The 27,850-nt window shown below is 46.5% G+C and overlaps 2 protein-coding genes, 1 non-coding gene and 1 pseudogene across 3 annotated transcripts; 1 reads left to right on the top strand and 3 right to left on the bottom strand.

The window, feature by feature from the left end:
* The first annotated feature begins 388 nt into the window (after positions 1–388).
* On the top strand, positions 389–3,333 carry LOC119297906 (annotated as a pseudogene).
* A 1,545-nt stretch (positions 3,334–4,878) lies between these two features.
* On the bottom strand, positions 4,879–4,951 carry TRNAR-UCU. Its single transcript has one exon. It is a non-coding gene; the product is annotated as a tRNA-Arg (tRNA).
* Positions 4,952–5,426: 475 nt separating this feature from the next.
* Positions 5,427–7,273, bottom strand: LOC119302902 (BTB/POZ domain-containing protein At3g05675-like). The gene has a single exon (XM_037579952.1). The coding sequence runs from the start codon at positions 7,232–7,234 to the stop codon at positions 5,840–5,842; it is 1,395 nt and encodes a 464-aa protein (XP_037435849.1). The 5' UTR covers positions 7,235–7,273; the 3' UTR covers positions 5,427–5,839.
* Positions 7,274–7,444: 171 nt separating this feature from the next.
* Positions 7,445–12,387, bottom strand: LOC119302901 (cyclic nucleotide-gated ion channel 17-like). Its single transcript, XM_037579951.1, has 7 exons — positions 12,114–12,387; positions 10,906–11,416; positions 10,078–10,290; positions 9,367–9,671; positions 9,147–9,258; positions 8,504–8,740; positions 7,445–8,348 (listed from the first exon to the last, which is right to left on the bottom strand). The coding sequence occupies exons 1-7, from the start codon at positions 12,170–12,172 to the stop codon at positions 7,665–7,667; spliced, it is 2,121 nt and encodes a 706-aa protein (XP_037435848.1). The 5' UTR covers positions 12,173–12,387; the 3' UTR covers positions 7,445–7,664.
* Between the last annotated feature and the right edge of the window lie 15,463 nt (positions 12,388–27,850).

Genomic DNA, 27,850 nt, shown 5'->3' with positions numbered 1-27,850 from the left:
TACTGTATAGATAGATCGGAATTTTTTCTAATAAAAAAAACTGACGTGAAATGTGTTTTCACCGACGTGAAGACGTGTTTCATTGACGACACTGGAAAATGTTTTCATTCCGGCAAAAAGATTGTTCCCATCACGTAGCAGGAAAACGTGGTTGGAAACGAAAATATATGTTCGCGTGAACGAGAACCATCGGATGCTCCAGAGGAAATTAAACTGTTAGCTAGCGCTTTCCTCAAAAAAAAAAAAAACTGTTAGCTAGCGCTAATTCAGCTATTTGCAGTTTGTAGACAGCGGCGGGGTTCTTTGAATCTGCCATGATCAAATCCACTCTGCTGGTTAGCTAGGGTTACGGCCACCGGCGCTTCCAGAGTCTGGAGACGGCGCGCGCATGGCCGGAGACGACGCGTCGACGGGGACGGAGGTGGACGCGGGGGGCTTCGAGTTCGCCTTCGACAACGAGGCCTTCTCCGACAGGGTCCTGCGTATAGAGATCGTCGGCAGCCACGACGCGCCCGCCTCCGGCGCCAGCCGCAAGCGCCGCCGCGAGGACGCCGATGGTGCGTACGGGCACAGTACCATTAGCCACTGGACGTGATTAGGATGTGGATTTCTCCTGGCTTATTTGGGGGTTTCAGCTACATTTCTTTGTTTGTTTAAAAGGGGAAGGAGATGCAATATTGATACATTTTATTTATACAAGTTCCTTTTTAGTTTTAGATTTCTAGGTGGTGTGGGTTACTCTAAAATGCATTCCATTTTCTCTGACGTAATTTTATTCAGAAGAACAGTTAACAAACCAGTACTGGTACATATGTTTGCCCATACGTCCAATTGCAGCATTGGTGTTCAAACTACATCATACCATTATACAAGTTGAGAATAGCAGCTGGACAACTAAACAGATTTGGAATAATATGTATGTGATAAGTTCGTGTATATCGCTGTTGAGGTACATACATACAGGTCATGTGTCTTAACTCTTAACTCTTATGCATATGGCCCGTCTGGCGTGTAATCAGGTCTGATCTTGGTAGCACAATGCTTCAGCCTTAGATTAAAGGAACAAGGTGACCAGTTATTTTACATCTTCCACAAGAAAAATGTGTTGCTTGATGACTAATGTCTGAATCTGCTAATAATTGTGTGTTTTAATGAAAAATCAATAGGTCCAGAACAAAAAGGCAAGAGCAAATTATTATCAAATGTGTCATCGACACGTCGAATGTATACCTGGAAGTTGGAACATGAAGTGATTATTTCATGATTATATGATCCTTCATAGATTTAGTGTGACAGCAAAATTTCTCTAGTAATTCTGCTATGTGCCTTCCACCGTTCTACCCCCTAGTTTTGCATGGCTCTCTGTGTTTATCTGCTTTGTTTTTTTGCAGGCGATGATGGAAAAGATATCGACTCCTCTTGTACTGTAATGGCACTAATGGGTACACCAGTCTTACGAGTCAATACCATACATATTAGTTCGGCGATTCTTGCAGCACAAAGTACTTTTTTTCTCAAGGTAATTCTGATGAACTGAAATGCATTTGTTCTATCATCAGTGAAATTAGCTTTCTGATAAGCTGCGTGCTTCTCAGCTTTTCTCAAATGGCATGAAAGAGTCTGACCAGAGACATGCAACAGTTACAATTGCTGATTCAGGTACAGTGTTCACTCTAGTCTGACAATCTTCATCTTATATTCTTATAACTGATGATTCCAGTTTCCTATTGTTATCATATTATTCATTTATTTATTTATTTAAAAATATGATTACCTCTTGTAGAATTTAAAAGATGATTGCTTATGTTAGAGAGGGGGCTGTAATTTTGATGATAAATTTGTTACTCTCATTTCCCCCACAGACCTTATCTCTGAAGTCGATATTTTTTATTCTTTTATGCATTATTATAGTTTCTCCCAACTAATTACATAACCATCTATGCATACAAAATAGCTATCCCTTTTCTTTTGTACTCCCTCCGTTCCTAAATATAAGTCCTTTTAGAGATTTCAAATGGACTACAACATACGGATATATATAGACATATTTTAGAGCGCAGATTCACTCATTTTGCTCCGTATGTAGTCCCTTGTTGGAATTTCTAAAAAGACTTACATTTGGGAACGGAGGGAGTACTTCTTTATTTAACTGTTACCAGTTTGAGATGTATTGAACCGTTTCATTAGTCCTTATGCCTCCTTGCTTTCATGTTTTACTTGGAACAGAGGAAAAGGCCTTCATTGAGCTTTTACGCTTTATGTATAGTGGAAAGTTGACACCAACAACCGAGCCCACTCTTCTGGTTGATATTTTGATGGCTGCTGATAAATTTGAGGTTGTATCTTGCATGAAGCTCTACGGTCAGCGGCTCATAGACCAGCCTATGACGCCAGAATCGGCAGTGAGGTGCCTAGATATCCCACGTTCCATCTCAATGGCATCTGCCGTCAAAGAGGTAGCCAAGACATTCCTTGCTGAAAGGTACAAGGAATTCCTGTCAACAAAGTAAGTGATCCCTCTCGCTGGGATTCAGGTCATCTTATCAAGGAACCGCCTCGGGATTGAATCTGAAGGATCCATCTATGATTTCCTGCTCAGGTGGGCCTGTTTGCAGTACCCAAATTCAGAACAGAGACACAAGATCTTGAGTTCACGGCTACTTCCACTGGTGCCACGAGCTCTCAGTATGACGGATGCCGTTCTAATTGATCACCCGTCTTGTATAATCAACTTTACCATAAAGCGCGAGAAGTGCTTGGGGCTCTTCCCGTCAGGAGTTCTGCGTTCGCAGCCGTTCCATTGCGCGGGGCGTGGCTTCTGCCTCCTGGCAGACTGCAAGATGATAGAGCAAGTACCATTTTTTGCCATCTTAGTAAAGATGCTAGAAGAAGACAGGGGGGCAGCCAGCGGGGCAATAGATTATATCATCGGGTTTAAGACCAGACCGTCACTCAAGTTCTCCACCAAGCACTGTCGCGCCACCACCAGCAATATTAGGCGAGGTGTTGGATGCATGATTCCTTGGTCGAAGTTCATTGCTGACGACAGCCACTTCATTGACGGCAAAGTCCATCTGCGGGTTCAGGTGAAGATAACGCCGGAGCCATAGTGATGCGCGCATTAGCCATAAGCTTTATGCGCCTTGCTGAAGTCCCTCTTTGTTTGTTTTTGTGGGCGAGGAGAAGCCATTGTTATGTGAAGCATGAAGAAATCTCAACTGGGGTGTTCCGGTATTTTGCTAGCATTTGTTCTCTCTTTGGTAACTGGATTCTACTAGCATGAAATCATCTGGAATTTGTTGCTAGAGGTTTCACCATCTCAAGTACCAGATGCTAAACTTTGAAGTGTGCGCATGTGTTTTGCTATGCAGTGATTCTATGGATTATAGTTCTTGGCGAATATTATGTGATCATCTGTTGATGATGATTATCTCTGGACATTTTAGTACTATTTTCATAGCGGTTGATACGTTTCTCTTTTAACAATATGTGCGCTCGCATAATACGAAATTGGCAACTGTGATCACAAGTCTGTTGCTTTGATAATTAGGAATTTCAGCGTTTTTTACTGGAATTAATTAATGTTTGCTATGCAGTGATTCCATGCTTTGTTTTGAACACTAGCATTTGTTGTTGGAGGTTTGACGGTCTCGCGTGCTCTTACCGGCCTCATAACCATGAGCGCAAAATTATGTTCAGAAGTCCATTCACTAATTGGCCGAATGTATCCAGCACCCTTTATCTGAATGTGGTTGTTGTGACTAGGCTGGCAGTTGCCAGTACACCACAACTGAAAGCCGCCTTCGAGTGCCATGTCTTTTTGGTATGTTTTTCAGTTGCTGTTGCCTGTTCACTTGTTAGTACTTATTTCTGTACATGTCTGGATTTGTTACTTGCAGGCTGATTTTGATGTTGATATACCCAAACACCCTTGAATGAAGAAGATTACTCTAGCATGTTGATCTTAAGTAGTACTCCCTCCGTTACTAAATATAAGTCTTTTTAGACATTTCAAATGGGCTACGACATACGGATGTATGTAGACATATTCTAGAGCATAGATTCACCCATTTTGCTCCGTATGTAGTCGCTTGTTGTAATCCCTAAAAAGACTTATATTTGGGAACGGAGGGAGTACCATCGAGCAGCAGCTTGAGCTTTCAGGTTCAGGGTTTCTGTTGAAAGGTACTCCCTCCGTCCGGAAATACTTGTCACATAAATGGATAAAAATGGATGTATTTAAGAACTAAAATACGTCTAGATACATTCATTTCGCTGACAAGTATTTCCGGACGGAGGGAGTAGTACTACAATAGCATGGATGAAACCTGGAATCTTAACAGCATGGTGATTCACCAGAAACAAACCATTCTTGAAATCAGTCGCAAGAAGAAAGAAAAAGGAGAATCTGCTGCTTAGTAGTACAAAATGGAGCCGGTGATAAGGGCTAGCAAGCAAGAATAATCTAAATAAAATTAGTATGCTGATTAGTACTATTCCTCCGTCCCAAAATTCTTGTCTTAGATTTGTCTAAATAGGATGTATCAGATCATGTTTTAATATTAGGTGCATCTGTATCTAGGCAAATCTAAGACAATAATTTTAGGACGGAGGGAGTATTTCGCATCCAAGTTGAAGGAAAGGGCACCACAAAAACATGCATGTAGCACCGCCAATGCAAGACAATACTACTAATAAATTAAAAATCGAGAGGCACCACAAAAAACATGCATGTAGCACCGCCACCGCAAGACAATAATAACAAATTAAAAATTAATGCTGATTACTCATTTATATGGTACGTTTCAAAAGAAAATAATAATAACAACAACAACAAATACTAAAAGGAGAAGGGAAATGCAAAACAAAAAGGAGAAGCACGCCCAGTGGGACTCGAACCCACAATCGCCTGATTAGAAGTCAGACGCCTTATCCATTAGGCCATGGGCGCTGCTGTGCACAGTAAATAAAACCGATGCTAAAATCAGATACCAGGAGCAACAGTAATCGGGTGGAGAATTGCCGGAAGGCCTCGCGTGGAACATACGTAACAAACCATCCTGCCCAGAGAAACGGAAAAGGCAAGAAACATGGCAGACAACGACACCTTGAGCTATTTCCTTCACAAGTTGACAACAATCAAGCTTAGGCCCAACGAGTTGACAACATGGAATGGAAGACTGGCTCTTGACCCGAAATGCTCAAGCAAGAAGCAAACGGACACCAGGGGCTCCTCGATCAGACATTCTGGGGCCGATGGCTTACATCAAGTTCCATTCCCGGTATCTGAAATCGAAACCGGTAAACATCAAAGTTCAGGTATTTGCCGATGTTCTTCGCTGGCCCGTCCCCGGTGCCAGCTCCATTTTCACGGCACGACACGACCAACCAGCAGCTGTCATTGCGAGCGACAGGTCGCTGGAGTCTGACAAAAAGATCAAGTATCATCAAACTTGTTGGCACCACAGAGTACACACTCACATGAGTGTCCCCGATTCCACAGGGCAAGGCACTGGTTGGATGGTGCTTACTTATTCCATCAGCTATGGTATGTCCGAAAAGTTGCATCTACTATGCTGACTGCAAGTTCATAAGGAGATCTTGCAGCAGTTCCCACGAACCACGCCTACGATTGACAATGTGAGTATGTATATGACCATATATAGCAAAGCAATGGAATTCCATGTCCATTGGTGTTGGTGAAGAAAGGCAGATGCTCAGTGCTGTCCATGATGATCCGAAGAGGCCAACTGCAGACCAGACCATGCAGATGGACATCATGAAGTATGCATTCCTCTCGACGGCAATGGATCTCTCCTGCCGGCCGGCCGGCCGGGGATCAGGACGCCCTATTGGTGCTGTTCAGGAAAGACAGCCTCCTCCGGGCGACCTTGGACCTGTAGCACCAGGCGTCGAACGCCTCCGACAGGTCCGGGAACGCGGCGTGCTTCGACTGAAGCCACTCGGACAGCACCTCGGCCTGGGTGTTCGACGGCAGCGTCGTCACGATCGAGGTGATCGCCGACTCCAGCCCCTGCCACACCTCGCCGTCCAGGCCGATCTTTGCTGCTGCTGCTGATGCTGATGCTGATGCAGCTTCGGCTTCAGTGTCTCCGTCGCCATTATTACCGTCCTCGTCCTCGCCGTCGCCGTCGTCGTTGCCACGATCGGCTTCATCCACCAGATGCCTCGTTGTCCCGGCGAAGCCGATCCAGACGCTCACGGCGTGGCGCCGCTTCTCCGCCGGGAGGACGACGTTGCCGAACGCGACGGCCTCCAGGACCTTCGCGGATATCTCCACGACCTTCAGCCTGGTCTTCAGACATTCAGGCCCCGGGTGGCACTCCGCCGCCGCCGCCTCGACGGCCGCGACGACGGCCGACGATGCTTCCACCCAGTAGGCTGCGAGGAATTTCATCATCTCCAGCTTGCCCAGGACCTGGCAGACCCAGGCGATGTCGGAGACGAAGGAGTGCAGATCCTGCTGAAGCTCGCCGGAGCAAGGGGCCTCCCTCTGCTTCGTCAGTGCGGAGCTGGTGAAATTGCTGAAGCTGTTCAGTAGGCCTGTCACGCAGCCCTTTACCTGAGACTTGACGGCGTCGCTGCTGCCGGCGCCGAAGGCGAGCAGCGGCGCGTCGTCGTCCTCGGTGAGCATGTACTCCAGCTGCTCCTGGGCGGCGGGCTTGAGCTCCCGCGAGGCGGCCGACGGCGCGGCCGTCGCGTGGCGGAAGGCGGAGAGGAAGATGGCGGTGGCGGGGGCCGGATCGGCGGGGCGGAGGCGCGCGAGGACGCGGGCGCGGTGCGCGCCGAGGCGCGGGGCGGCGGCGAGGATCTCCTCCTCGTCGGCCTCGTCCCAGGGGGCGGACTCGAGGTAGTCGGCGCAGGCGGCGGCGGTGCGGGCGCAGGCGAGGTGCGCGGCGGCGTCGAGCAGGGAGAGCGCGCCGCGGACGCCGAAGCGGGAGACGGGCTCGGCGGCGTAGAGGAGGCGGAGCGCGGTGACGTGGGAGCTGAGGTCGGCGTCGCGGCAGTGGACCTCGACGCAGTAGCGGGAGTCGAGGATCTGGCACGTCGGCCAGGCGTCGGAGAGGCGGTCGGCGAAGTAGGCGCTCCCGGCGGCGAGCACGCGGGAGTGGCAGTAGAGCCACTCGTCCCGGCCCGAGTCCGGCGTCCGCAGCCGCACCACCACGTCGCTCGTCGCCCTGTCGCCGATCTTGGGCCGCGCCGCCGCCCTCATGCCTCCTGCTGGATTTGGGGACTGGACTGGTACTGGTGGCCACAGCGAACAACAACTCACTCACTTTGTAACTGAAGAAAAGATATAACTGAAACCACAATCAGAATTCAGAAGTCAGCTATACTGTAATTTGTAGCTGCTAGTAACTGTATAATTCAGTGCTAGTTTTACATGAATTTCACACAAAACTGTCGAATCCCCGCAGAAACAGGGGGAAAATATCAAGCTTCAGATTCATTCAGAACTAAGTTCATATTGTTACAGTGACATACACAAAAGGGATGTGTCATGTGTGCTATACATTAGTAGGATATCTGGATGATCTATGGCACTGGAAACTCCAACATTTCTTCTTATGTACGTACTAGATTTACAACAAAAACAGGTATTCGGAACAATGCGTCGCGCATCGGAGAGCGAGATGATGGCTTCAGTCGAAATGGTCGGCGGAGAAATCAGGCTCGTCGGGCTTCTGCAGCCTGCGGATCATGGTGTCGTCGGCGCGGAACCTCCTGGACGCGGAGCCAAACTTGTGCATCTCGGCGGCGGTCCTCGAGGTGCCCTCCTGCTTAGGCTTATCGGCGGCCGGGTGCTCCTCCGACCACCACGAGTAGGACTCCCACCGGCTCAGGCTCTCCGACAGCTTCCTCCGCTGGTGCTGCCGCCACGCCGCCTGGATGAAGCAGGCGCCCCACGTCCTCCAGTGGTGGGAGTAGAACCGGAACGTGTGCTGGAGCTTCTTGCTGTGGAGCCTCCGGAACTGGTTCGCCACGAACTTGAGGTCCTCGGCACGCAGCGCGAAGGCCTCCACCTCCGTCAGGCTCCGGACGGTCCTTGTGGAGAGCGGGAAGTGGATGTTGGTCTTTGGCAGCAGGGCCCAGGTGAGCAGCTCCTCACCGGCGAATTCACCAGGTCGTAGGAGGATGGAGTTGAAGAAGTTGCTCCGGCCTCCGTTGGTCGTGGAGCTCTCCAGCTTGCCGCGGATTATGAAGAGCATCTCGCTCACAGGATCGCCCTCGCGAGAAATGTATGTGCCCTCCGGGCACAGGAACGACACCAGCCGCTCGCAGATGGCGTCCAGGAGTTGGTCGTCCATCTCAGCGAAGAAAGGGACCTACATTTTACAAAGAAAGATCAGAAACTCGCCAAGGAACAAGAGACAGAATTTGAATTTGAGTGCCCCAGTACAGAATGTTCTATCAAGACCTTTGAGAAACTAAAAAAGTTTTACTTGTTCAGTCATCGGATAGGGGTATAACTCCAACTTACACGTCGAACAAGATCCAAACAAAGATGGCGCTGTACATCCCGACGTATATCAGCAGGCAAAGCTTGCAAGATGGATTCCTCTTCCACTCCACGCGTTGCAAGCCATTTAACTTGAACAAACCGCTGGACGCGTTCTTGAAGGTCGGGTGGGAGCCGGTGATGTCTCATCCACTCCTCCATGTCCCGTTGCCTCAACCTCCACTCTTCAAGCCTTTTGCTAACAGACTGCAAGTATGTCTAAAAGATGAAAATGAAAAGGTAAGTAGCTGTCAAAGTGGAGATGGCTTACTGCACATACAGAGCAGAAGAAGCTTTATGTTATTTTAATCATTTCAAACCATTAAATGCAAGTTCATACATCACACGAGCCTGATGCATCCATTAAGAAGAACAATACAATACAATCCATGATAGCACTACACAGAATAGCATTGATAATATTAACACTTCCGCACAACAACAAATGTAGCATAACAAACTTGTTGAACTGAAGGCTGCTACCAAGTTATCAAATAGTGCAATAAGTTTGCTACGCTTAGCCGATCCACAGGGTAACTAAGTAACGAGTATAATAAATAAAATAAGAATCATCAGCTTTGATGCCTCCATTTCTAGTTTAGAGCAGAGAATTTCGTAATATTACCTGCATTTTACCAATCAGCTGAGCAAAGAGTATGAGACTGATAGCTCCAATTGCAATAGCAAATATGTTCTCTACGATGAATGCACTTGTTTGAAGAGGATTTCCGCTTGAACTGAAAAGATGACAACAAACACCAAATAGACCTGGTTAACCATATTCAAGACACAGAAACTTATGCACAATAACTCCAAAGTAACAGAAGATAATGATGGAACCCTACCTAAGTTGCAACAAGCCCCACCACAGACAATAGAAGTACTTCTCTTGGAATGAAGTTGAGACAGCACCCTTAGTCAATGCACTCGAGAACATTCCGTAATTAAATTTTGGAGGATCAGCAGTGGCATCACAGTTGTTAAATATCTGCGTTTTACTTTGCCACTCAAGATAACTCCTCGAACCAGTATTCTCGCAACTTATAAACCCAATGTTACAAGACGCATTGTTCGACTCAGCAAGGCACTGCTGATTCCAACATGTAATCTGCCGTTCAATGGAGAGAAGATAGTATATTGCCCCGGTAATCTGCAGTGATGCACACAGGTCAGAAGTGACACTGAAGTATTTATTGCACAAAAGTGAGCAAAGAAATGCAAGATGATAGTGATAGTCTTCTGCTTCTAGCTCACATGCATGTCTACCACCAACAGTTTTGTCTATATCTTCAGATTTTAATAAGTAATAATGCATTCCAGGAAAACAAATACACATGAATTATTCTCTTTTGGCCTATTCCAGTTACGAGATGAGGTATGAAAAACCTAATGAACTGATATTTTAGGTTCCATATTTAGCAGAGGCGACTTCTACTTATCTTTCAGTTGTACATAGAATTACAAACTACATGAGCTGCAAATTCCCTAGAACTTTATTCTGAGTAAGTGACTAGGAATTGATTACACGGCTGAGGTAATGGTTGAGGTGACCATACATGACTTGCAAGCATGTAGAGCAGAAGATTGTATGCTGCTCCTCCCCAGGCTGACTTTGCAACTACTCCGGCAGCTTTGATGATTTGATTGCTTAAAGGTACAACGAGATACATTCTTAAGACATACTGAACCAAAATAATAAGAGCATATGTAGTGTTTTGGATGTTATAATCTGAGCGTTTAATCCCAGGCATGATTAACCAAACAGTAACCTGCAAAAAAAACAGAAGATTCACATTATCACTGTAGATTTAACAATCAAGTAATAGATATTCAATATTTGGGATAATTAGTCGTCAAACAATTCAGTTATACAGATAAATTTATTTTGCATAAAGTTTGGCTGAAATAAGTTGGCAATTCTAGATTTCATAAACTCCTAACATTTACAAATTATCTAAGTGGCGATTAACAGATGAAGTACGAAAAGGAAAAAAGACCTATGGGATATAAGTGGCAGTTAACAGAAAATAAATCTTTTGGGTATTTTTTGACTCTTTGCAGAGGAAACCTAGTTGGGTCCACCTTTTAAAAGTTTCGATTTTCTGGTTAAATTCATGTGGTTAATGTAAAAACAAGAGGCACTGTCCAGATGTCTTGGTTTGGAAAGCGAATCAAAGGGAAAGAATCCAATAGGCTCAACTAAAGGCTTGCTGTTCAGTGCTCACCCAACGAACCATACCAATCTTTGCCACAAAGATGATAACGAATCAATTTAAGTACGAAAGAATATGGATATTAACACTGAAGCTGGAAAAGTGGAATATACTTAAGGTAGTTGCCATGAAAAATGCGACAAGTGCCGCAACAAGATTCGAGTTATTTACCTGTGGAAGTGGTATGGCTGCAAGTATGTCTATACAGAGATCTGATCTGACGTATCTTCTTTGAATCTTCTTTAGATCCACAATAAGCTCTCCCTTCCCTAGGACTCTGGACTTTGGGTCTACATATGCAGTATGGAACTTTATCGCAATGTTGAGCACATAAAACAAGTCAGCGAGTGTCCGCAGAACGGTCATAGTATTTCTCAATCGTTGGTCCTCAGCAACACACGAAACACCAGTGCTTTGGTCCATGACTCTGACAAATGGCAGGTAGTAGAAGAAAGGGTCGATGAAGAGCGCGAAGAGACAGGCCACCAGGTACACCCTGTTCCATGTCAGCAGCACGCTGCTTCTGGGGTCGAGGATGCGGCTGTGCCATGGCACGTTGCCCTCATTCATCAATTTGAGCTTCTCGAGGGTCTTTGGGTCTATCCTGTTGGCAGCGAATCTGTCGACCCGTCCGGCTTGAAACGGCATCTTGGATTGATCCTGCCTCTCATCGGGAAAGATCCTGAAGACAGAGTAGAAGAGCAACTTAGAGAAGTGCTAAAAACTGCACAACGTCGACATGGTCTGTGGATACTGAGAGCTCCCACAGGAACAGATGACAATAGGAGTTGTTCTCATCTGCAATCTCCTGGTAACTAGGTAGCATCGCAATGACATAATGTTTCATTTTGGTCCTTAATTCCTCGATGCACGGAAACCGGTAGATAAATGAAGTAAGCTGAGTCAAAAATATAGCCTATTTCACTTTTGGTCCTTAATTTCTGGATGCATACAAATGAGTACTAATAGCAAACAAACATGCATATGCTAGAACATAGGGAAGCAAAATGAGCTCTCACGTTCCTATTCCCAGCTCCAAAACTACCACCACTCCCCAACGTACTGTACGCCTTGTCAAGCCTAAGCAACCAAAACTCGAATTCGGCTGGTTCGATCCCCCGAGGCAGCAACGAAGCAGACGCCGAAGCTAAATCCTGCCAACTCCAACTCACTACAACTTACTCCAACTCAAACCATGGCCAGAATCCTCCTCTCCCCCTAAGTCAACACCTAGTCCAAGTCCAAGCAAAAATAATCTAACGCGGCATCCTCGATCGTCCCAGGAGGGCCGTCCCTCCTCTTCACGGGCAGCGTTCCGGGGAGGCCCCGTGCCGCTAAATCCAGCCGCCCACGAGAGCCGAGAGAACGCGGGCACGCACCTGTTGGTCGTCCGCCGCTGCTGCATCTCCACCCCATCCTGGACCCGGGACCCAAACATGGCGTCCGCCGCCGCCGCTCCTCCGAATCTCGCGCGGCCGGTCAGGGGAGCGGGGCACGGAGAGCGCGGCGAAGCTGCTGGCGCTGCTGCCGGCCGCGGATCGCCACCATGCCACGACGAGCTCGCGCGCGCGGGTCCGGTGATTCGGCGGAGAAAGGCTGTTGCCTTTGCAGTTGTTTCTTTTTTTTCGGGAGAGGAAAGGTTGGACCGAGCGGACAAGACGACGGCTGCCTGTTCGTTCGTGGAAGTGTCTGCCGAAAGCTCGGGGTGCCCACACGGCCAAAAAATCCCTCACACTGGCAGGTGGGGTCCGATATTTTCATTGCAAGGTCAATCCATCCTTCCCCCTTCAGACCGACACAAATGCATGTCGATTTGGACATTGACACGGTCTTAGCTCTGACCTTCTATTGTTATTGAGATACTCCGACGACTCGAATGAAAATGATTATAAATCACAAAACAATGTTCTATTCGGGTCTATCCATATCGATTTCGCGGCGGCGGTGTTGGTCCGGTTCTTCATGGCGATGGAAGAATGTTTGACCGGCAAGGATCCTAAACCGCCTTACGCACACGACTGAATGGAGTGCTCATTCTTGGACGAGGGGTCTACCCAGGTGGATAGTACCATATGGTTCCAAAGTCTACTTTTGTCAGCGCATCTTGGTTCAAGCCCAACGTCTGGCTCAGTCATCATCATGCACCGCCAGCTTGTCGTGATAGTCCTCTCTCTATGCGTGGGGACTCTGATAAACTTCAGTCTAGGTCAAAATAATTATGAGGATGGTCTTGTGAGAGACAAAGATAGGGTTTGAATGGCAAATTGCACATGCAAAATTAAGTTCAGGAATTCAACTACTTAGTGTTTGTTCGGTTATCCTCACCCTTGCCGGGATCTGTTCAAAATCCTGCAAATCCACGTGGTTTTGAGTTAGCCTGAGTTTGGATCCATGGACTCATCGGTGGAGATCGACGGGGGAGGGGGAAGGCTTTGCCTAAGTCGCCTTGCAAGGGAGGGGGAGAAAAGCATGCATAGAAGGAGGGGCTACACACCGTAATTTTCTCCATTATTATTCAAACAACTCTACCAATAGATACATGTGAATTACGATTGTTCAAAGAGCAGCTTTTTGTCCCAAGCGAGGATCATTACTAAATCATAAGACCAAACAACACACATTTAATCATGAAAACACAAGTAAAACTAGCAATGCCAATATTCGTCAACAAGCTTCTCGCGAAACACTTTGTATATTGAAGAGATTTTTGTTTTGTATGATTCAGAAATTTCTCTCACGCGGTCTACCAGATTTCGTCGACGTGAAATGAGGTAAAAGACGGTTGCAGAATATGTGACCCTAATATCATGGTCGACAAGGTGGTCTTCTTCTTGGAGGAATGAACAATTGCTCCTAAGCGTATTCAGGCTTTTCATCCGCCCCCCGACAAGGTCTCCTTGGACTCCTCCTGAGGATGGGTGGGTCAAGGCCAATGCTGACAAGGCAACACTTAAATCGGCGACAGAGGAGGTGATGGTGTTGTCCTTAGGAACCATAGGGCATCTTCATTGCGGGAGCATGACAGTTTTTTCCACCAAAACTAAGCCATAGTTAGCAGACGTCAAGGTGTGTTGCCGAGTGGTGTAGCTAGCCGAAGAGTTGAGCATAGACAATCTAGTGATGGAGACCGACTACCAAGTTGTGGCAGCCAAACTCAATCTAACGCGAGAGACTTTTAGTGTATGGACCTATGATTGAGGAAGTAAGGGGTAGGGGTTGTTGTCCTCTAAAGGAGCCTACAAGGTTCGATGGGTACGACGTTCGGCAAAAGTAGCTCACATTTACGCTAAGGAAGGTTGGGGCAATGTTGTGTAAGACATGGCTGCATGTACCCATTGTTGGGGAACGTAGCATGCAATTTCAAAAAAAATCCTACGATCACGCAAGATATATCTAACTGATGCATAGCAACGAGAGGGGGAGAGTGTGTCCACGTACCCTCATAGACCGAAAGCGGAAGCGTTAGTATAATGTGGTTGATGTAGTCGAACGTCTTCGTGATCTAACCGATCTAGTATCGAACGTACGACACCTCCGAGTTCGGCACACGTTCAGCTCTCAATGACGTCCCTCGAACTCTTGATCCAGTAGAGGGTCGAGGGAGAGTTTCATCAACACGACATCATGGTGACGGTGATGGTGATGTGATCCGCGCAGGGCTTCGCCTAAGCACTATGTGAATATGACCGGAGGAGTAAACTGTGGAGAGAGACGCCGCACACAGCTTGGAACAATTGGTGTGTCTCCAAGGGGTGCCCTACCCACGTATATAAAGGAGGGAGAGGAGGAGGCCGGCCACCAGGGGCGCGCCAAGGGGGGGTCCTACTAGGACTCCACTCCTAGTAGGATTCGCCCCCCCCCCCTTTTCCTTCTCATGGAGGGGGAAAGAGGAAAGGGAGATGGAAGAGGAGAAGGAAAGGGGGGCATGCCCCCTCCCCTAGTCCAATTCGGACTCCCTATGGGAGGGGGTGTTGGAAATATGCCCTAGAGGCAATAATAAAATGGTTATTATTGTATTCTTGTTCATGATAATTGTATATTGTTCATGCTAAATTGTATTAACTGGAAACCGTAATACATGTGTGAATACATAGACCACAACATGTCCCTAGTAAGCCTCTAGTTGACTAGCTCGTTGATCAATAGATGGTTATGGTTTCCTGACCATGGACATTAGATGTCATTGATAACGGGATCACATCATTAGGAGAATGATGTGATGGACAAGACCCAATCCTAAGCATAGCACAAGATCGTGTAGTTCGTTTTGCTAGAGCTTTTCTAGTGTCAAGTATCGTTTCCTTAGACCATGAGATTGTGCAACTCCCGGATACCGTAGGAATGCTTTGGGTGTACCAAGCGTCACAAGTAACCGGGTGGCTATAAAGGCACACTACGGGTATCTCCGAAAGTGTCTGTTGAGTTGGCACAAATCGAGACTGGGATTTGTCACTCCATGTGACGGAGAGGTACCTCTGGGCCCACTCGGTAATGCATCATCATAATGAGCTCAATGTGACTAATGAGTTAGCCACGAGATCATGCGTTACATAACGAGTAAAGGGACTTTGCCGGTAACGAGATTGAACGAGGTATGGGGATACCGACGATCGAATCTCAGGCAAGTAACATACCGATAGACAAAGGGAATTGTATACAGGATTGATTGAATCCCCGACATCGTGGTTCATCCGATGAGATCATCGTGGAACATGTGGGAGCCAATATGGGTATCCAGATCCCGCTATTGGTTATTGGCCGGAGAGATGTCTCGGTCATGTCTGCATGGTTCCCGAACCCATAGGGTCTACACACTTAAGGTTCGGTGACGCTAGAGTTGTTATGGGAAATAGTATGTGGTTACCGAAGGTTGTTCGGAGTCCCGGATGAGATCCCCGACATGACGAGGAGTTCCGGAATGGTCTGGAGGTGAAGATCGATATATTGGACGAAGGGTATTGGAGTCCGGAATTGTTCCGGGGGTACCGGGTGACGACCAGCGTGTCCGAAAGTGGTTTCGGAGGCCCCGACAAGTGTTGGGGGCCTTATGGGCCAAGGGGAAGGGGCACACCAGCCCACTAAGGGCCTGTGCGCCCCTCCCACCCCATCTCACATAACCAGGAGAGGTGGGGGCGCCTCCCCTAGGGGAAGCCTCCCTTCCTGGCTTGGAGGGCAAGTCTCCTAAGGGTAGGGGCGCCCAAAACCCATCTAGGGTTCCCTCCCTGGCCGCCGCCCCTCCCCTAGATGGGATATGAAGGGGCCAGCCCCCTCTCCCCTTCTCCTATAAATAGTGGGGGTGGGAGGGCTGCCAGAACACCAAGACCCTTCCCCTGGCGCAGCCCCTACCCCTCTCCTACACCTCCTCCTCCTCTGCAGCGCTTGGCGAAGCCCTGCCGGAGAACCACAAGCTCCATCACCACCACGCCGTCGTGCTGTCGGAGTTCTCCCTCAACTTCTCTTCTCCCCTTGCTGGATCAAGAAGGAGGAGACATCCTCGGGCTATACGTGTGTTGAACGCGGAGGCGCCGTTATTCGGCGCTTAGATCGGAATCGACCGCGATCTGAATCGCTGCTTGTATGACTCCACCAACCGCATTCTTGCAACACTTCCGCTTAGCGATCTTCAAGGGTATGAAGATGTACTCCCTCTCTCTCATTGCTAGTATCTCCTAGATTGATCTTGGTGACACGTAGGAAATTTTTGAATTATTGCTACGTTCCCCAACAGTGGCATCATGAGCTAGGTCTATGCGTAGATTCTATGCACGAGTAGAACACAAAGCAGTTGTGGGCGATGATTTGTTCAATTTGCTTACCGTTACTAGTCTTATCTTGATCCGGCGACATTGTGGGATGAAGCGGCCCGGACTGACTTTACACGTACGCTTACGTGAGACTGGTTCCACCGACTGACATGCACTTGATGCATAAGGTGGCTGGCGGGTGTCTGTCTCTCCCACTTTAGTCGGATCGGATTCGATGAAAAGGGTCCTTATGAAGGGTAAATAGCAACTGACATATCACCATTGTGGTTTGCGTAGGTAAGAAACGTTCTTGCTAGAAACCCATAGCAGCCATGTAAAATATGCAACAACAATTAGAGGACGTCTAACTTGTTTTTGCAGGGTATGCTATGTGATGTGATATGGCCAAAAGGATGTGACGAATTATATATATATATATATATATATATATATATATATATATATATATATATATGATGTATGAGATTGATCATGTTCTTGTAATAGGAATCACGGCTTGCATGTCGATTAGTATGACAACCGGCAGGAGCCATAGGAGTTGTCTTAATTTATTGTATGATCTGCGTGTCAATGAAAAACGCCATGTAATTACTTTACTTTATTGCTAACCGTTAGCCATAGTAGTAGAAGTAATAGTTGGCGAGACAACTTCATGAAGACACGATGATGGAGATCATGGTGTCATGCCGGTGACGAAGGTGATCATGCCACGCCTCGAAGATGGAGATGAAAAGGCGCAAGATGATATTGGCCATATCATGTCACTTTATGATTTTCATGTGATGTTTGTCATGTTTACATCTTATTTTCTTAGAACGACGGTAGCATAAATAAGATGATCCCTCGCTAAAATTTCAAGAAGTGTTCCCCCTAACTGTGCGCCGTTGCGAAGGTTCGTTGTTTCGAAGCACCACGTGATGATCGGGTGTGATAGATTCTAACGTTCGCATACAACGGGTGTAAGCCATATTTACACATGTGAAACACTTAGGTTGACTTGACGAGCCTAGCATGTACAGACATGGCCTCGGAACACAAGAGACCAAAAGGTCGAACATGAGTCGTATAGTAGATATGATCAACATGAAGATGTTCACCGATGATGACTAGTCCGTCTCATGTGATGATCGGACACGGCCTAGTTGACTCGGATCATGTATCACTTAGATGACTAGAGGGATGTCTATCTAAGTGGGAGTTCATTAAATAATCAGATGAACTTAATTATCATGAACATAGTCAAAAGGTCTTTGCAAATTATGTCGTAGCTTACACTTTAGCTCTACTGTTTAAGATATGTTCCTAGAGAAAATTTAGTTGAAAGTTGATAGTAGAAATTATGCGGACTGGGTCTGTCAACTGAGGATTATCCTCATTGCTGCGCAGAAGGCTTATGTCCTTAATGCACCGCTCGGTGTGCTGAACCTCAAGCGTCATTTGTAGATGTTGGGAAACATCTGACATACACGTTTTGATGACTACGTGATAGTTCAGTGCGTAATGCTAACGGTTTAGAATTGTGGCACCAAAGATGCTTTTGAAACGTCGCAGAACATATGAGATGTTCCAAAGACTGAAATTGGGATTTCAGACTAGTGGCCACATCAAGAGGTATGAGACCTCTGACAAGTTTCTTAAGCCTGCAAACTAAGGGAGAAAAGCTCAATCATTGAGCATGTGCTCAGATCGTCTGAGTACTACAATCTCTTGAATCGAGTGGGAGTTAATCTTCCAGATGAGATAGTGATGGTTCTCCATAGTCACTGCCACCAAGCTATTAGAGCTTCGCGACTAACTATAACATATCAGGGATAGACATGATGATCCTTGAGCAACTCGCGATGTTTGACACCGCGAAAGTAGAAATCAAGTAGGAGCATCAATTGTTGATGGTTAAACCACTAGTTTCAAGAAGGGCAAGGGAAAGAAGGGATACTTCATGAAACGGCAAATCAGTTGCTGCTCTAGTGAAGAAACCAAAGGTTGAACCCAAACCCGAGACTAAGTGCTTCTGTAATGAGGGGAACGGTCACTGAAGCAGAACTACCCTAGATACTTGGTAGATGAGGAGGCTGGCAAGGTCGACAGAAGTATTTTGAGTATACGTTATATTATTGTGTACTTTACTAGTACTCCTAGTAGCACCAGGGTAATAACTACCGGTTCGGTTGCTAAGTGTTAGTAACTCGAAACAAAAGGCTGCGGAGACTAGCTAAAGGTGAGATGACGATATGTGTTGGAAGTGTTTCCAAGGTTGATGTGATCAAACATCGCACGCTCCCTCTACCATCGGGATTGGTGTTAAACCTAAATAATTGTTATTTGGTGTTTGCGTTGAGCATAGACATGATTGGATTATGTTTATCGCAATACGATTATTCATTTAAGGAGAATAATGGTTACTCTGTTTATTTGAATAATACCTTCAATGGTCTTGCACCTAAAATGAATGGTTTATTGAATCTCGATCGTAATGATACACATGTTCATGCCAAAAGATATAAGATAGTAATGATAGTACCACATACTTGTGGCACTGCCATTTGAGTCATGTTAGTATAAAACGCATGAAGAAGCTCCATGTTGATGGATCTTTGGACTCACTCGTTTTTGAAAAGATTGAGACATGTGAACCATGTCTATTGGTAGATATGCATGAAGAAACTCCATACAGATGGATCGTTTGGACTCGCTTGATTTTGAATCACTTGAGACATGCAAATCATACCACATGGGCAAGATGACTGAAATGCCTCGTTTTCAGTAAGATGGAACAAGAAAGCAACTTGTTGGAAGTAATACATTTTGATGTGTGCAGTCCAATGAGTGTTGAGGCACGCAGTGGATATCTTTATGTTCTTACTTCACAGATGATTTGAGTTGATGCTGAGTATATTTACTTGATGAAACACAAGTCTGAATTATTGAAAGGTTCAAGTAATTTCAGAGTGAAGTTGAAGATCATCGTGACAAGAGGATAAAATGTCTATGATATGATCATAGAGATGAATATCCGAGTTACGTGTTTGGTACACAACTAAGACATTGTGGAAATTGTTTCACAACTAATGCCGCCTGGAACACCATAGTGTGATGGTGTGTCCGAACATGATAGCTGCACCCTATTAGATGTGGTGCAAACCATGATGTCTCTTATCGAATTACCACTATCGTTTATGGGTTAGGCATTAGAGACAACTGCATTCACTTTAAATAGGGCACCACGTAATTCCGTTGAGATGACACTGTATGAACTATGGTTTAGAGAAACCTAAGCTGTCATTTCTTAAAAGTTTGGGGCTGCGACGCTTATGTGAAAAGGTTTTAGCCTGATAAGCTCGAACCCAAAGTGGATAAATGCATATTCATAGGACACCCAAAACAGTTGGGTATACCTCCTATTTCGGATCCGGAAGCAATAGTGATTGTTTCTAGAAACGGGTCCTTTCTCCAGGAAAAGTTTCTCTCGAAAGAATTGAGTGGGAGGATGGTGGAGACTTGATGAGGTTATTGAACCGTCACTTCAACTAGTGTGTAGCAGGGCATAGGAAGTTGTTCATGTGGCACCTACACCAATTGAAGTGGAAGCTTATGATAGTGATCATGAAACTTTGGATCAAGTCACTACCAAACCTCGTAGGTCGACAAGGATGCGTACTACTTCAGAGTGGTACGTAATCCTGTCTTGGAAGTCATGTTGCTAGACAACAATGAACCTACGAGCTATGGAGAAATGATGGTGGGCCCGGATTCTGACAAATGGCTCGAGGCCATAAAATCCGAGAGGATCCATGTGTGAAAACAAAGTATAGAATTTGGAAGAACTACTTGATGGTCGTAAGGCTATTGGGTACATATGGATTTTTAAAGGAAGACGGACAATGATGGTAAGTATCACCATTAAGAAAGCTCGACTTGTCGTTAAGATTTTTTCTGACAAGTTCAAGGAGTTGACTGCGGTGAGACTTTCTCACTCGTAGCGATGCTAAGAGTCTGTTGGAATTGTATTAGCAGTTACTGCATTATTTATGAAATCTTGCAGATAGGATGTCAAAACATTGTTTCCTCGACGATTTTCTTCAGGAAAGGTTGTATGTGATACAACCAGAAGGTTTTTGTCAATCCTAAAAGATGCTAACAAGTATGCAAAGCTCCAGCACTCCTTCTAAGGACTGGAGTAAGCATCTCGGAGTTGGAATATACGCTTTGATGAGATGATCAAAGATTTTGGGTTTATACAAAGTTTATGAGAAACTTGTATTTCCAAAGAAGTGAGTGGGAGCACTATAGAATTTTTGTTGAGTATATGTTGTTAACATATTGTTGATCAGAAATGATGTAGAATTTCTGGAAAGCATACAGGGTTATTTGAAAAGTGTTTTTCAATGGAAAACCTGGATTAAGCTACTTGAACATTGAGCATCAAGATCTATAAGGATAGATCAAAAATGCTTAATAGTACTTTCAAATGAATACATACCGGGACAAGATTTTGAAGGAGTTCAAAATAGATCAGCAAAGAAGGAGTTCTTGGTTGTGTTACAAGGTGTGAGTATTGAGTAAGACTCAAGACCTGACCATGGCTGAAGAGAGAGAAAGGACGAAGGTCGTCCCCTATGCTTTAGACGTAGGCTCTACAGTATGCTATGCTGTGTACCGCACCTGAAGTGTGCCTTGCCATGAGTCAGTCAAGGGGTACAAGAGTGATCCAGGAATGGATCACATGACAGCGGTCGAACTTATCCTTAGTAACTAGTGGACTAAGGAATTTTCTAGACTATGGAGGTGGTAAAAGAGTTCGTCGTAAAGGGTTACGTCAATGCAAACTTTGACACTAATCCGGATGACTCTGTGTAGTAAACCGGATTCGTATAGTAGATCAGTTATTTGGAATAGCTCCAAGCAGCGCATGGTAGCTGCATCTACAAGATGACATAGAGATTTGTAAAGAACACATGGATCTGAAAGGTTCAGACCCATTGACTAATAACCTCTCTCACAAGCAAGATATGAACAAACCCCATGGGTGTTGGATTCATTACAATCACATAGTGATGTGAACTAGATTATTGACTCCAGTGCAAGTGGGAAACTGTTGGAAATATGCCCTAGAGGCAATAATAAAATGGTTATTATTGTATTTCCTTGTTCATGATAATTGTCTATTGTTCATGCTATAATTGTATTAACTAGAAACCGTAATACATGTGTGAATACATAGACCACAACATGTCCCTAGTAAGCCTCTAGTTGACTAGCTCAGTGATCAATAGATGGTTATGGTTTCCTGACCATGGACATTAGATGTCATTGATAATGGGATCACATCATTAGGAGAATGATGTGATGGACAAGACCCAATCCTAAGCATAGCACAAGATCGTGTAGTTTGTTTTGCTAGAGCTTTTCTAATGTCAAGTATCGTTTCCTTAGACCATGAGATTGTGCAACTCCCGGATACCGTAGGAATGCTTGGATGTACCAAACGTCACAACGTGACTGGGTGGCTATAAAGGCACACTACGGGTATCTCTGAAAGTGTCTGTTGAGTTGGCACGAATCGAGACTGGGATTTGTCACTCCGTGTGACGGAGAGGTATCTCTGGGCCCACTCGGTAATGCATCATCATAATGAGCTCAATGTGACTAATGAGTTAGCCACAGGATCATGCATTACGGAACGAGTAAAGAGACTTGCCGGTAACGAGATTAACGAGGTATGGGGATACCGAGGATCGAATCTCGGGCAAGTAACATACCGATAGACAAAGGGAATTGTATACGGGATTGATTGAATCCCCGACATCGTGGTTCATCCGATGAGATCATCGTGGAACATGTGGGAGCCAATATGGGTATCCAGATCCCACTATTTGTTATTGGCCGGAGAGATGTCTCAGTCATGTCTGCATGGTTCCCGAACCCGTAGGGCCTACACACTTAAGGTTCGGTGATGCTAGAGTTGTTATGGGAAATAGTATGTGGTTACCGAAGGTTGTTTGGAGTCCCGGATGAGATCCCGGACATGACGAGGAGTTCCGGAATGGTCCGGAGGTGAAGATCGATATATTGGACGAAGGGTATTGGAGTCCAGAATTGTTCCGGGGGTACCGGGTGACGACCAGCGTGTCCGAAAGTGGTTTCGGAGGCCCCGACAAGTGTTGGGGGGCCTTATGGGCCAAGGGGAAGGGGCACACCAGCCCACTAAGGGGTTGTGCACCCCTCCCAACCCATCTCATGTAACCAGGAGAGGTGGGGGCGCCTCCCCTAGGCCAGCCTCCCCTCCTGGCTTGGAGGGCAAGTCTCCTAAGGGCGGGGGCGCCCAAAACCCATCTAGGGTTCCCTCCCTGGCCGCCGCCCCTCCCCTAGATGGGATATGAAGGGGCCGCCCCCCTCTCCCCTTCTCCTATAAATAGTGGGGGTGGGAGGGCTGCCAGAACACCAAGACCCCCCCCCCCTGGCGCAGCCCCTACCCCTCTCCTACACCTCCTCCTCCTCTGCAGCGCTTGGCGAAGCCCTGCCGAAGAACCACGAGCTCCATCACCACCACGCCGTCGTGTTGTCGGAGTTCTCCCTCAACTTCTCCTCTCCCCTTGCTGGATCAAGAAGGAGGAGACGTCCTCGGGATATACGTGTGTTGAATGCGGAGGCGCCGTTGTTCGGCGCTTAGATCGGAATCGACCGTGATCTGAATCGCTGCGTGTATGACTCCACCAACCGCGTTCTTGCAACGCTTCCACTTATCGATCTTCAAGGGTATGAAGATGCACTCCCTCTCGCTCTCTCTCGTTGCTAGTATCTCCTAGATTGATCTTGGTGACACATAGGAAATTTTTGAATTATTGCTACATTCCCCAACAGGGGGGCGCGGCCATCCCTTGTGGGCTGCCTCCCTGCCAGTGTCAAAACGGGCTGATCTCGGGTAGGGGTCCCGAACTATGCGTATGGGGATCGAAGGTAATAGGAGACAGTGGAGACACGATGTTTACCCAGGTTCGGGACCTCTTAATGGAGGTAAAACCCTACGTCCTGCTTGATTGTATTTGATGAGTATAGGGGTTACAAGAGTTGATCTACCTCGAGATCGTAATGGCTAAACCCTAGATGTCGAGCCTATATGATTCTTGATTGCCTCTACGGACTAAAACCCTCCGGTTTATATAGACACTGGAGGGGCCTAGTGTTGTACATAGTCGGTTTATAGAGAAAGGAAATTACACATCCGGACGCTAGGCTTGCCATCCACGCAAAGGAGAGTCCATCCGGACATGGGGGAAGGTCTTCCACCTTGTATCTTCATGGCCCATTAGTCCGGCCCATATCAAATAGCCCGGACACCCGAGGACCCCTTAATCCAGGACTCCCTTAGTAGCCCCTGAACTTGCCTTCAATGACGATGTAATATTCGGCCCATGTCTTCGGCTTTGCAAGGCGGGTTCTTGATTACAATCCGGACCAACGACAATCTGGTGATAACCTCAATGTCTTTTACAATCCCACCCCCAACGATGCTTCGATTTTCGCACGCTAGATGAATACGAATGGTTTATGCTTTTTTGCAAATAAACCCCTCACTACGCTGGGACGACACCTATATAAAGAGATATGGATCTCCAAAGGCCATCTCACACTGCGCAGAAGGAAAACCGGCCAACTTTAGCCACAAAACAAAGCCTTCCATCGTGGACAGCACCCTAGGTTCCTCTTCGTGTCCCCATGGCCCTCAAGAGGGCGATTGGTAGAGTTGCTCTGTACCTCATCTTCAACTGAGCCAGCTCCAGACGCAGGGCTACCTCCCCCTCGCAGATCTAGTTTCCGTTCGAGCGAGGTTATACTCAATCGGCAATGACGCAATGGTTGAGAACTTCCCTACCTCCAATAAGGAGGAGAGGGTGTGCTTCGTCCCATTTCTGTTACGGGGCCTGGGATTTCCAATCCATCCCTTCCTCCGGGGGTTATTGGAATTTTACGGCATCCAACTGCACAACCTCACCCCAGGTTCGATTCTGCACATCTCAGACTTTGTTGCCCTCTGCGAGTTATTCCTAGGCATCAAGGCTCATTTCGGTTTATGGAGGAAATTCTTCTGCCTCGTTCCCCGCCACAAAGGGGGATCCATATTAGAAGTGGGTGCCGCCGAAGTATGGCGTATTGCCAGATCCGGATACCATGTCGGAACTCCTAAAGAAGCATCCCACAGTGGTCTTCGGAGTGGTTCTATATGGACGATGTTCCGCTGCCGGATCCAGTCAGGCGCGGTCTCCCCAAATTTTCCAGCGCTCCCCTAACAAAGTGCCTCAACTGGCGTCCCCAAAGTCCCAAAGAAGAGGACAGTGCAAAGATACAGAGGTTGGTCAGCGAGATCGGGCTGCTGGCCCACTCTGAACTCTCAATAGTTCAAGTCATGGCGATCGCAATAAAGAGGTGTGTGCAACCTCTTCAATCCAGAGTAACTCCTTTATGGTGTTACAACAGAGAAGACGATGCATCCCGTTACAGAGGGCACGATCCAGATACCCCAGCCGAACTGGCCTCAATTTTGGTTGATTTGTACAAGGGCGAAAAAGAAGATATTCTCTGGTTAAACTATCGGGAGGCCTACTCCATGTACACCCCTATTGAATGGGAAAGATCTCGATTCTCCTGCGCTTACTTTACTACATTGCAGATACTAATCGAATGTACCTTCTTTGTTTCCACCAACTAGTCATGGAGGAGGAGGACCGAGGACGTCCACCGTCTTGCTCCCCATCCAGAAGATCAGAATCGTGAAAAAGATCCTGGCTTTTGCAAGGATCCGGATATATATAGAGAATTTGACGATGGGGTATTCTATCAAGCGAGCCTTGACGGTTCAGAAGTGGCCATTATCACCGACTACCCTCGTCTTTACCCATTCTGCATCGTGAGTACCCAAAGGTTTCCTAAGAAGAGATCCTCATTTGTATCCTTTCTTGTTGTAATGATCTGGATTTTAACAGGATCGGCGCTCCAGGGACCGCATCTCCTCGAGGGCGGCCCCTTCGCAAGGCCGTTGTTCAAAACAAAAAGGGACCGGGAGTACTGCGGAGACCTCACCATCTTCCAAGAGGTATATATACTTAATGCATGGCTAGGCATGAGTCGGGATTGTTAAGAATATCCCTTTTTTATTTTTAGGAGTACGCGACAAACGGTGGGAAAACGCCCAATTAGCCAAATGTCCACTAATCTAGTGTCGGACTCGTCATCCATGATGCAAGCCAATGCCGTGCCCATTCCGCCTCCTAAAGAGGATTCAGATGACGTGTCCGTCACGAATTCCGAAGTGGAGAGCATGATGAATCACCATCGTTTGAAGGAAGCTATGCGTGCTCCGATCTTGTCCGAACAAGAATTTACCGCACTGAGTTCGACATATGCGTATATCCGAGCCGCTCGAGATGGCTTTGCCAGAGTTATTCAGATGTTCTCAAAGAAAATACAGGTAAAATTTGATGCAATTTTGCATGGTTGTATGACAGTAGCCCCCGAGACTTGAAACGGTGAAGCAAACCGATTTAAGGATCGATAATTTGTGCAGGTCCTGCAAGAAAAGAACACTATGCCGACTCAGGAGCTGAACACAAACCAGACGCAACTGGGTGCGTTACCGCCGAACTAGCAGTTTTGAAAGAGACCACAAAGGGCGCGTCGAGGGAGGGGGGGGACTTGAGGAGGAAAAGGACAAATAGTCCGAAGAGATAGAGAGCTTGAAGGCTTAGTTATCAGCCGCTCAGAAGGAAAATGAAAAGCTGAAGGGCGGCATGTTCGGTATGTCCTCCCCTCATGTTTAGAACCACCATAGATACTTCACATTTAATCCATAATTTGGAATACCATAAATTTATTGCGGCAGGTCTGTTAACTGGTCGACCAGAGGAGGAAATGTCCGGGTTTCAAGGCGACATGCTAAAGGAGTTATCTGCCGTGCATGCTCGGGCCTGAAAGGCCATGAGGAGTATGGTGAAGGCGTTATGGCCATCTGATACTCCTCGAGAAAGTATGGAAGCCCTAGCAAACCTGTTCAAAGGTGCTTGGCACCGGCTCGAGCTATGGAATACGTCTGCCTGCCGTAAGGCACATGAGAAGCCTGGGCCATGGTAAAGACACGCTTCTCGAAACTGGATCTGAATCATATGCCCCGAGTAGGAACATAGGGACTAGATGGGAAAGAAATCCCGTTAAATTTAGTCTATGATCAAGTAATGCTTGTTGCGAAATATTCGCATGAGGACTGTAGATTAGACAGCCTTATAGACGACATAGAGAAGGAGTAGGTTTTAAGTGTAATGTATCGATGCACACTTATGATAAACCTATGGTTTCGATCCGAACATGTGAAATAATTTTGTCATCGTAGACTTTTGGCTTTGACCTCCAAACTAGTAATGGTGAAGTGTTTCTGGATACATAGTACAAGAGGAAGTATCCTTTCGGAAACCAGGCAACCCAGTCATAGTGCTCAAACAAACAAAAAGTTTGAGTTCGGGATGTATGTTATATTATGTATGTAAGAAACATCTTCCAAGGAAAATAGTTCCATTAAAGGTTCCTTTCCGTGGGTCAGCATATTACACGTGTCGGGGCATGGGGTTCGTAGTACGGAAAAAACATCTCGAAATGTTTTAAAGATGATTGCAGTATATCGACAATCTGCCGACCAATTATTCCCTTAAGAACGCTAGCTTTCGACTTCATCCGTCTGAGGTACATGTCCGGATGACCCGGTTGTAACAATCACAGAGGTGCTCCCTTTATGCCCTAGCCGAACAATCAGGAACGTAGGGCATAAGCACAGGAGCGAGGCACCCAGCTTGGCAAAGAACTTAAGTCATAGAGGTGCATATAATGGCAAGAAAGGATGCATATCCGCAAGTGACACATGTATTGTGAGCTCTAGGCTTGATATAATAAGCTTCTATTTACAGAAGCCCCCAGTCATGGCGGGGTGTATACATTTAAAGATGTGTACCCCTCAAGTGTTCGGTCTATCCAAACACACCATGGGAAACATATAAAATAAAAAAATGTGAAAAGATAGACAAAAGAACGAATAGGAAGCATGGCCGCACTTATGCATAGAATCTTCGGAGCTGAGCGGCGTTCCAAGGGTTCGGTTCTAAGCAATTATCCGATGCATTGCAAAGGCGGTAGGATCCTCCCGTCAGAACTTCATCTATAATGAAGGGACCTTCCCATTTTGGTTTGAGCTTGTCATTTTTCTTCTCCGGGAGGCGTAAAACAAGCTCACCAACGTTATAAGTGTGACGCCCCTGATTTGAGCGTACACTAATCATACACATAAACGTATACGATCAAGATCAGGGACT

The sequence above is a fragment of the Triticum dicoccoides genome, chromosome 5A (assembly GCF_002162155.2).
Source record: "Triticum dicoccoides isolate Atlit2015 ecotype Zavitan chromosome 5A, WEW_v2.0, whole genome shotgun sequence".
Taxonomy (NCBI): Eukaryota; Viridiplantae; Streptophyta; class Magnoliopsida; order Poales; family Poaceae; genus Triticum; species Triticum dicoccoides.
This window is presented reverse-complemented; position numbering and strand designations above follow the sequence as displayed.